The sequence below is a fragment of the Thermobia domestica genome, chromosome 3 (genome assembly GCF_964235325.1).
Source record: "Thermobia domestica chromosome 3, izTheDome1.hap1.1, whole genome shotgun sequence".
NCBI lineage: Eukaryota > Metazoa > Arthropoda > Insecta > Zygentoma > Lepismatidae > Thermobia > Thermobia domestica.
This window is the reverse complement of record NC_137456.1, coordinates 207,944,549-207,955,635: the sequence shown is the minus strand read 5'-3', so window position 1 is coordinate 207,955,635 and position 11,087 is coordinate 207,944,549. Positions and strand designations below refer to the sequence as shown.

At 37.6% G+C, this 11,087-nt stretch overlaps 1 protein-coding gene across 3 annotated transcripts in view; it reads left to right on the top strand.

Annotated features, from left to right (window-relative positions):
• Positions 1 to 10,307: 10,307 nt before the first annotated feature.
• LOC145680943 (uncharacterized) overlaps positions 10,308 to 11,087 on the top strand; it is a 154,722-nt gene continuing 153,942 nt past the window's right edge. The window contains exon 1 of one of the 3 annotated variants that reach the window (XM_081752147.1): positions 10,308 to 10,524. In XM_081752147.1, coding sequence (XP_081608273.1) covers positions 10,513 to 10,524 — 12 coding nt within the window. In that variant the 5' untranslated portion in view covers positions 10,308 to 10,512. Of the gene's footprint in view, positions 10,525 to 10,567; positions 10,810 to 11,087 lie in introns of those variants that run through there. The other 2 variants (XM_081752149.1, XM_081752148.1) reach the window with 2 other exon arrangements.

The window sequence follows — 11,087 nt, the reverse complement described above, 5'->3', positions numbered from 1 at the left end:
AAATATTTTGGACTGATTGGCCCCAAGGTCGGCCTTAAGCAGATTGGATCGATTGCCCTCAATCGGGCCCCGTACCTCAGGATGCTCCGCACTAGTGCCATCTACTCTACTTTCCAATGCTGTTTTGAAATGAAATGAAATCTGTGAGTTTTACGTCCCACGATTATGCCGGTTAGGCTAAAGGAGACGGTGATTATGAGAAATGAGTGAAATGGTGTAATGAAGAAAGTGGGAGGAAACGGGAGAACCCCGAGAAAACCCACGCACACGATGTTTGTCCACCACAAAGTTCACTTGGCGGGAGCAGGGTTTGAACCCGGGACCCCATGCACCAGAGGTGAACGCTCTACCACCGAGCCACCGCGGCCCCCAATGCTGTTTTAAAAGCATATTAGGCCCTAGAGCAAACAAGCGTTTTGTTGTCAATATGACTAAATTTTGCTGCTAATACATGTAATTAATGCACGCCATTCCGCTCACGGAGGCCCCAGGTCAAGTGGTTATAGTTAAAATGGTCATACTACTCTCGGTTGTCAAGTACACACAATGACATATTGCAATACAGGTGTTACATCCATGGACTCCACAGAGGAGGGTATGGCCCTCCCTAACCAGTAAATGAATAGTTTGTATTAAGTTTCCGGGGATAACCAAATATTTTCTGAATTTAATGCTGTAGTTTCTATCTTTCTGTCTTTTTTGTGGGGGGGGGGGATCAAAAGATCCAATACATTTCAAGCAAAAATTTTCTTGTAGGCCTTATATCTCGAGAACTACATATAGTGTAGCCAAACCAAAACTATCCCCGCAAAGAACACGAAAACTGGAATTAGTTCAAACTTTTTGTGACCCCTGATCCAAAAAGGCAAATATATTTCATTCAATCAAACATTTTCTTGTACGCCCCATATATGGAGAACCATATATACTGTACCCAAACACGAACTTTCACGTAACTCAGCATGATGTGCTTATTCCGTAAATAAATAAAAAAAATAAAAAATAAAAAATGAAAACTTGATTTAAAAGCTGTTCGAAAATTTTGTGGCCCCTGATACAAATAAGTCAATATATTTCATTGAATAAAAAATGTTATTCTACGCCCCATATCTGGAGAACTACATATAATATAGGCAAACCCAAACTATCACTTAACTCTGTATGATGTACTTATTCCGTGAAAGTATGAAAACTCGTATTTGGGGCGTTCAAAATTTTTCTGGAATCTGATCAAAAAAAAAATAATAATAATAATAATATTTCGTTCCATCCAACATAGCCCCATATCTGGAGAACTACATATAGTGTAGCCAAACCAAAGCTATCACATAACTGAGTATGATGTGCTTATTCCGTAAAAAATGAGAAAAAACGACTTAAACGAGTGTTTAGCAAAGTGAATTTAGTAAAAACTAAATTGCGGAGCAGCTTAATAACAAAAAAATATAGCGGGGGTAGTTATGGCCTCACAATGTGTGAAGAAGGAAAATACATGCTGTAGAGACCTGCACGGGCCGGGCCTGGCCCGAGGCCCGAAGCCCGGCCCGGCCCGCGGGCCGGGCTTGGACGGGCCGACTCTGTTATTTCTTTGGGCCGGGCCGGGCTTGGGCGGGCCGACACTGTTATTTCTTTGGGCCGGGCCGGGCTTGGGCTGGCCGACACTGATTTCTCTTCAGGTCGGGCTGGGCTGGGACAGATCAATTGCAATTCTTTAATAATTATTGACTTTCGTTAAACGATAATTGGAATAAAGCCAAACGTTGAAGAAGTGTGTCCGTGAAAATTGTTACAAAGAATGCAATAGCTATTTACAGTTTGTATTGCTTAGCGGCTCCACTTTCACTATAGAGGATTGCAGGCATTATGCGGTAAATTGAGCTCTGACCTTGACCTTCACTGAACTCAAAATATAACAAGAAGGGGTGGGAATGTTTTGCCTGTCGCTAAACAATATTGCCATCTTCACTTTATGCTAAAAATCAATTAAGTTAGATTTTTGTTACAGGCAATGGAGTTTTTGTTCTCTCGATGACAGGCAAAGTTCTAGGAGGCAATGGTACCATTCGGGAGGCAAGCGTCAGGTTTTGAACCAGAGTTTAGAAAATGTTTCTGAGGTTAGGTCAAATTTAGTACTAAATTTTGAGAAAGATTGGGGCTCGAGCTAATTTTTTAAAAAATTTATCGGGCCGGGGTCGGGCCAAAAACTTTTAAAATTTATCGGGCCCGGGCCGGGCTTGGGCCAAGAATTTTAAAAAACTTATCGGGCCGGGCCGGGCCCGGGCCGAAAATCTCCAAAACTTTTCGGGCCCGGGCTGGGCCGGGCCTAGGTACGTTCGGGCTGGATTGGGCTCGGGCCGAAAAATTCGGCCCGTGCAGGTCTCTAACATGCTGCATTAAATTCAAGAGAATATAAGCTATGATTAGCTCATTTAATAAGAATACTATGTATGAAGGCAGGTCTAGTCAGTCTGAAGACAATGAAGACCAGTTTTACTTCGAAAATACGTAGTCGGTGTATGCATCTTAGGAGGGAGTGGTTTGCAATGTGTATATATGTATATAAGCAGTGGTGCCCACCCCCCCTCATGTTCATGACGCACCCCCCCTCAATTGTCTATCCGTAGGTATTCTTCCATGAAAAAAAAAATCTTTTCGATTAATTTTTACACACCCTCAAACATATTTATATAGATTTTTACCCCCCCCCAAATATTTCAATGACGCAGTTTGCGTCATAGCCCCCCCTTGTGGGCACCCCTGATATAAGTTTTATATAAGCGGTTAGTTTCCATTTTTATTTAATGCAGTGCTGAAGATATATAGATTAAGTGGAACAATACTCAAGAATTGTGTGTTTCTGGTATTATTAGTGGATAAAACAAGCATTACTGTTCTCGTTCCAGCAATACCGGTACCTGTTTCCTGGTAAGTAAATATAGTTTTAATGTTTATTATAAATCTGAATGCCGTTCATTCTAGCTTTGGAACTACGTTGTCTTAATTAAAAATAAATTCTGATCAAAACAAAACACTTTTAAAATAATTATGTTACAGTTTCAGTAATGATAGGCCCTAGATACATTCGGCATGATGCAGTGCCGAAACTGTAACACAATTATTTATTAAAAGTGTTTTGCTTTTATCAGAATTATATATTCAGAACAATATTCTCTAGATAGTGCTCTGTCAAGATGGTCGAATGTACAGAATACATGAATATCATAAACGTGTTCATAATTTGTTGCGTAATATAATCTAATGCATTATATAAAAATGAAATCATTTAATTTACAAGTAGTGTGTATGTGTGTCACTGTTAGGGGAAATCAAACAATAGACAGAATCTGCTACTTAACGGCTTATGTTCTTCTTATACAATATATCAATTATTATTAATAATAAAACTATTACAGGAGAATATAAGCTATCAGCTGCATCACATTTGTAACGAGTGACATAATATTTAACCGCACATTTTTTTTTTTTTTTTTTTGTTCTGGTTTTCCCGAAAACAAAGATTTAAATTTGTACAGCTCAATGAAATTCCGAGTCGATTTTCTCGGAAATTACGCATCAGAATTTATCCTTAACCCTGCACCACTCGCGCGGTGTTAGGTATCAACAACCCTCGCGTGGGTTCAAAGTGACCCCACTTTATATTAAACGTATTTTTTGTGTAAACGTATTTTTTGTGTAAACGTATTTTTTGTGTAAAAAATGTTGCAGTAAACAACTAACTAATTGTTGGCCTTGAAGTAGACAATACAACAGACAGCTAGTAGGGTGGCGGTGGCCGGGTCAGAATTGCCAACTGTCTAGGAGAGCCAAACAAAAATATCCCTCTGGGGTCATATTTACCCCGCGCGAGGAATGCAGGATTAAGTATGTTATTTTGTTAAGCTCATTGCGATCTATCAACTGATATACGTCTATCTCTGGATACCATTTCAGTTAAAGTTTACTATACTATTTAAGATTTCATGATAAGTTTATGCTATATTTCATTAACTATGAACTGTCATCTTGCTAGTACCCATAATGAAAAGCTTGATTATTGTATACTTCAGCATTAGTTTCATCTTAATAAGTAGCGTGGTTGTCGTCCAACATCAATTTTTAGTTTACAAAAAAAAGAAAAGAAACAATGAAAGAAAGAAAGAAAAAAGAAAGAAAAAAGAAAAAAGAAAGAAAAAAGAAAAAAAGAAAGAAAAAAGAAAGAAAGAAAGAAAAAAAGAAAAAAAGAAAAAAAAAGAAAGAAAAAAGGAAAAGGAAAGAAAAAAGATTTTTTTTGAACGTTTCTCAAGAACTTCGCCTGAGCTTTTACACTGACGCACATCACTTTGCTCTGCTCAGCAAGATGTATCGATTGGTATATGTCTGATTCTTGGACAGTTTTTCTGTTAAACGTTAATAATAATAATAATAATAATAATAATAATAATAATAATAATAATAATAATAATAATAATAATAATAATAATAATAATTGCTCTATGTGTGACCTCGATTTTTGGAGCTTACCATAATACTCTACGAAATACCATAATTTTGACCACTGCGCACAATAATTGTCAGCTTCTGAGTTGGCAACCCTGTTCGATCCGGACTACCTCTTCCCAAAAGTCTATCAATGGTTTTGTTCGATGTCCCTTCCGGGTTAATATCCTGGGTCGTTGACTATTTCTTCAGTCTCGATGAAAAGTGCGTGTTCATAGATTAACCAAAGGTGAGGTGATGATAGGAATGCTGGCAGGGAAACAATCTGTCGTTTTTATTGATTAAGGAATTACATGTGTTGAAGGAATTAACAAACAACAAGAAAACTTCCCTGTACGAAAAGTAAATGAACTTTAAAATAAAATGTCCCAAAGTCCGAAATAAAATGCTCCATTATGTGTCCAAATACACATATCTTCACAATACTATGTCCTATCATAAGTACTTCCAATATTTCCGCTATTTTTTAAAAGTTTTTATACTTGTATGCAGGGATGGAAAATGAACCGGTTCTTGTGAAAACTCTCCTGACAGGTTCCTATCTTTAGCATTGGTTCTTGGTGCCTGGTGGTTCAAAAGTGGGTCAGAACCGATTCTTTTTCCATCCCTGCATGTATGGCATCTTTAAGTTTGGGACAAAAACATAATGGTGATGACAACAGTACTTTTTCAAGTCAAGTGTCATCCAAACTATTTAACTATTTTCAAACGCAGAGACAAAAGACGCATTTTGGTGTGTTACTGAATCACACTGCGTAGAGAGCGACGCTAAGAAACCACACTTTTCTTACTATTGACACTGATTGAAAAATGCAAGCATGGATTATTTCTAACAAGACTGTACTGCTCTTGGAGCAACTTCACTAGTGGAAAAGTGTGGAAGAACAGTCAGTATACGTCGTCCAACTCGAGCAAAATTCTTATCGTGGAATATGTCTCTTTAGAAGGGATACTGAACTTAATTTCAAAGTTCCAGCATTTCGGTCGTGTAGATGTCAAGCTGATCATAGTATCTGTAGAGGGCATGCTACTCATAGTCTTATAGTCGTTGGATTACACAACGTGTCAATTTATTTGTAGATTACAATCTGTTTATTAGTAGTAAAAATAAAATAAAATGAAAGGAAATAAAAAATCTTATGATGCTTACTATAAATCTTGTTCTTATTATTCAAAACTGGAACTTGGTGTGAATAAGACTTGCTCCCTTGCATCGGAATGTATATTGCTCCACGGTTTTCAACTAATCTCTTCATCTTGCTCCTCTGAAGCTTTATGGTCCCTGCAGGAGAAAGGTTCTGGAACCTGATTTGGGACAGGAGATGGTTTTGATCAATCGTCATAAGTTCGGACATGGACATCTCGTGAAGTTTTTAGTTCTACTTTTGTATTTTGACTATTTGTAGCGTTTCTGCACCCTTGTGTCAAGTGCGTTCCAGAGCGCGTTGTATGGTTGGTGTCTTGTCTGATCCAATTCTTGTGCACCTACCCTTTGAGATGGAGCAAAGATACGTAGGTCTGGCGTGGTTTCGCGGCTGCGGCTACGGGTTGTTGGTAGCTGCGAGCTTGTAGGCTGATTTTATGAAGGCTGTGATGGAGTTTACAATTGCCTCTCTTACTTCCGAGTTAGAGATCGGCTGTCGAGAATCTGTAAAGTCATCGAAGATCTAGTAGTAGACGTCTCAGTCCTTGGTGATGATTGTGGGAAGTCCTATTGCTGTTAAGAAAGAAAAGTTACAAAAAAGGAAAGCTCGTGTCCTGACAGAGAGTAAGGCATCAACCATCTGTCTACATGTCTCTCCTCCATGCAATTAGTACGCTAAAACATCTTAGAGGTAAACATATGTCGCGATTTCTATCTTTTCGGAAGACATTTACACGCGAATCTGCCAAAATGTGTAAATACAGAGAAAGAAGGGTAAAGAAGAAGATATGAAAGCTAGACAATATTTTAAACTCTGTTCGCCTTAGCAGAGGAAAAAAAAGCTGGATTACCACAAGAAAGCCTGTATCGGACATGCTACATACATAGCCGATTTACATGGTAAGACCACACTAGACATGGCACAACATGTCTGTATTAATAAAATAACTGACTAACTAATTGTATAGCCTATGGAAACCGGAGGTTCAATGCCGCGTTCACAAAAGTTTCCCTTTGCCTTCTGTCCTTAGAAAACTCGATACAGTTCCTACTTTTCTTTCCCTATTTCTGCAAGATCCATCCTAATATTGTCCTTTCATTTGCGTCTAAGTCTTTGCAATGATCTTTTTCCGATAGGATTTCCAGTTAAAAGTTTGAAGGCGTTGCTACTTTCTTTTCATTCTGGCTATATTACCTATTGACCTGAGCATTATAGATTTGATGACCCTACCAGTGTTTGGAAAACCGTATAAATTATGCAGTTCCTTGTTATGAAGCTTTCACCATCCCCGATTCCTGTTTCTCTTGGGTCCAAATATTCGTCTTAGAATTTTATTCTCAAATAGTTTGTCTGCGATTTTTCCTCAGAGTAAGATACCATATTTTGCAACCATACAGAACAACAGAAATGACTATCGTTCTACATATTTTAAGTTTCAATTCCTCGACAGAGTTCACAAAGACAAAATATTTTGAACTGAATAATAACACGAATTCTCTGCTTTTATTCGACATTTAATTTCTTCCTGGATACGGTTTTGGTCTGTTGACATTGATCCTAGGTATTTGAAAGTACTTACTTTGTCGAAAGTATTACTTGATATCGTGACGCATCCATAATTTGCAGTATTTCAATACCTGCGAACTTCCATATATTTAGTTTTCTCTGCATTTATTTCTAAACCCATGTCCTTGCAAGCATTTAATAAGACCTCTGCATTTCTTTCTATTGTCCCCTATCATCTAACATATTTACATCATCAGCATATCCATAACCTGGTGAATACCGCTCGGCTCTAGGCCTTGGTTGCTATCTCTGATTTTCCTTATAGCGTATTCCAGAACAAAGCTGAGTACAAATGGCGACGACACATCATCTTGTTTCAGGCCATTCTGCACAAGAATTTCGCTACTCGGACTTAACTTTGCGATTCATTTAAATACGTCTAAATTAATCTAACATTTTCAATATTCCAAATTCTGTAAGAGTGTTAAACAGTTTCCGTTCCCTCTTAACCGAATTGTGGGCCTTTCTAAAATCAATAAATATCTGTATTAATAAATTATTAAATTTTCCATTATATTACGAAACCTATCATGATATATTATACAAATATATTATGTCTGTATAAAGGTGTGTATTATTAGTGGGGATCTATCATTGTTTGAGCATGGAAGTCATTCATCATTATCCATCATTACCAATGGCTTCGCCTGATCGTCATCTGTTTGCAGCGCGGTAGCTCTCTTGTCTTGTCTAATTTTCTTATTTGATTGTAATAAATGTGGTACAATTTCTCTGCTTAAGTTGGAATTATATAGCTGAACTTCTGTTGTTGTAAGTGTGGTTATGGTATCTTCAAAGATTTTAGTGGCAGGATGGATGGCACGAAATACTTGTTACTATTGCTCTTGATATACTGTTGTTAGGATGTATGTAGTCCATGCGATAATTTTATTTGTTACTTTTTCTATTTCTTCATCAATTCAGTTCCTGATGGAAGCATGTTGTAGTTGCGGTTCTTGTATGTTCTTTTCTTCTTCAGTTGCTGTACCTTCTTAGTCTTGGAAAGGGCGAGTTTATGTGGTCTCTTTAGTTCATCTTGTGTGAGAAGTGGCATCCCTTTGAATTGTAAACAATTGATTTCTTTGGAAAGCTGCTGCTGCCCGTGTGATGATCTTTGAATGAGCAAATGGCACAAACATTTCTATTCGTTGGAATTTGGCAATCTTCTGTGTGCGCTTTACCATAACGATTGCACGCCCATTATACAGAACATGTGTATTTGGTTCGTATACTAAGGTTTTGGCCTGTGTTGGTTTCTTGACTGTTCGACTTGATTATGTATATTGCCACATCTATTTCCTGTGATAATATATTCTGCATTTCTTTTGCGTCTTCAGACAACAACCTTATTAAAGGTGTAGGCCCCTTCTGTGTTTGGTTTCTAATTAGGTTCTTGAAGTTAATTTTCTTCTGTTTTAGTTCAATTTTGATGTCTTCTATACTTGTGTTAGGATATACATCTTTAATAACGCATATGAAGGTTGTTTTGCTGTTTGTAGTTTGGTGTACGTTCCTGTGTGTTGCTGGTCTTTCTGGTACGGTCCTTCCTGCTATGGTTCTTGATTATACAGTCCAGTTGGGATTGTTTGTTTCTGAGTTTTTTTTTTGTTTGTTTGTTTGTTTTGCAAGGTTCTAGGGAAAAGAGGGTACATAAAATCATCAAAAATGGCCGGTATTAGCGCCGAATTCATAATTTCCGGGGTCGCTCAGTTGTACAGTAACACTTTCGACCCCGTTTAAATCCAAATTCAGCCCCGCATCTTACGGGAGGGTCAGGGGAGATACATAAAAATGATAAAAATGACCAATATTAGTGTTTAATCCGTAGTTTTCGGAGTCGCTGATATGAACAGTGACACTTCTGATGCCGTGTCCCGCAACATGGGGAAAGGGGGATATATAAAATCATCAAAAATGACCGATATTAGTGCCGAATCCATATTTTTCGAGGTCGCTGAAGTGTACACTGGCACTTCCGATCCCGTTTAAATCCAAATGCAGTCACGCAGCATGAGGAAGAGGGGGAGATTCATAAAACTGATCATAAATGACTAACATTAGTGCCAAATCCATAGATTTCGGAATAGCTGAGATGCACAGTGACACTTGCGATCCGTTTAAATCTAAATTCAGCCTCACAGCTTGGAGGGGGTATAATATATATGATCGAAAATGACCAATATCAGTGTTAAGTTTATAGTTTTCGGAGTCACTGAGTTGCGCCGCTTAAAACCCCGAAGCGGTTTTCAGTGATACTTCAGATGCCGCTTAAAACCAAATTGAGCCACACAGCATGGGGAAGGATGAGGGGGAAGAAATTTTTTTAAAAAAATCGAAAATAACCTGTATCAGAGAGCGCTTTAGTAATAGTAAAAAGTAACTGACTAACAGAACATTTTTTTTTTTCCTTAATAACCCAGCGAAGCGGGTAATTGATGCTAGTACGTACTAAATCGCTAGTTCAATAATAAAATCACTAAATGCATGAAACGAATTCACTAAGAGGGGCATTCTGCTACTAATGACTACGATCCAGTTCTGGTGGGGTTAACACGTCAAGTACCGGTAATGAATGAAATCTTTCAGTTTAACATGCCACAATTATACCTTGAAGGCTAAAGAGACGGATGATTAAGGCAAAAGAATGATAATGGAAGAATTTGTAGACTGAGGTTGTGGGAAGAAACGGTAGTATCCCGAGATAACCCACTGACACGATGTTGCCAACTACAAATTTACGTGGTCGGGAATCTAATCAGGAACCCCACGCACCAGAAGTAACCGATCTACCACAGAACCACCGTGTCCCCCGACACATCAGGTAAAGAGGAATCTGTTACTCCAAGGACTAAGAGAAAAAAGAAGAATGTGTTTTCAGTTCAAAGTGTTCCTAACTTTAAAAGGTTATTAAGTATTTCGGCCTAATTTTAAATTGCACGCATCGCTTACAGAGTTTAAATGAATTTTCTCGCCTATGTATTTCATAATATAGAAAATTAAATACATCAATATAATCTGACTTATAGAAACTGGCAACTCTGCTGGGAATGTCTGACATTTAGAAAACGAATGAGATGCTGAATACTACTTCTCCAGCAAAAGCATGGAAGTAGCATCTCATTACGTAGTTTTGTACAGTGGTGTACGCAAAGATGTTCGGGTTTATCCTTCCGAATTAAACAATATATTACGGAAAGATAAATATTTACGTACCATGTGTAAATATCTTACACACTGCATATGTATCTTACACAAAACTTACGCTTCCGAAAACAACCTGAGCTTGGGTGTTTGAACCCCCCTGATGAAATTCTGTGTAGGTAACTGTTATGCATGTCATCAATCTTTGAATTAAAAAAAGAAAAAGAAAAAAAAACTAAGAGACAGCAGATTCAACTTCATGTAGCAGAACAAAATGGAAGTTAAAAAAGTGTTAACAGGGGCGGATCAAGGGCTATTCCCTATTAAACATTTCTGGTGACGTAATTGTCTTGCGGCGTTCTAATTGGTCACTTTCTTGTAGTGTAGAGGTTACTTGTTTTGTTTCAATTAGCTTTCCAAGAAATGTGTAGTATTGGAGTAGACATTAAAGAGGTTGTAGGTGAGTGAGCAGTTACAACAAGTAATAATAATCAATTGTATTCTGTGATTTTGTTTTATGTGTATTTGAAGTAGATGATGAAGTCATCTATATACATTTAAAATTATAATTTTAAAAGGGGAATATTGCATTTTTGAGATTTTAACTTCATTTTCTCATAACTGCTTTTGCAGTTTACTTAATACGTCTAGCAGTAGTTTTGGAGCGATCAATCTATACGGCCATTGCTACATCATACGTGTTGCAAATTATACCTGATTTCCTTCTAACGATTTCAG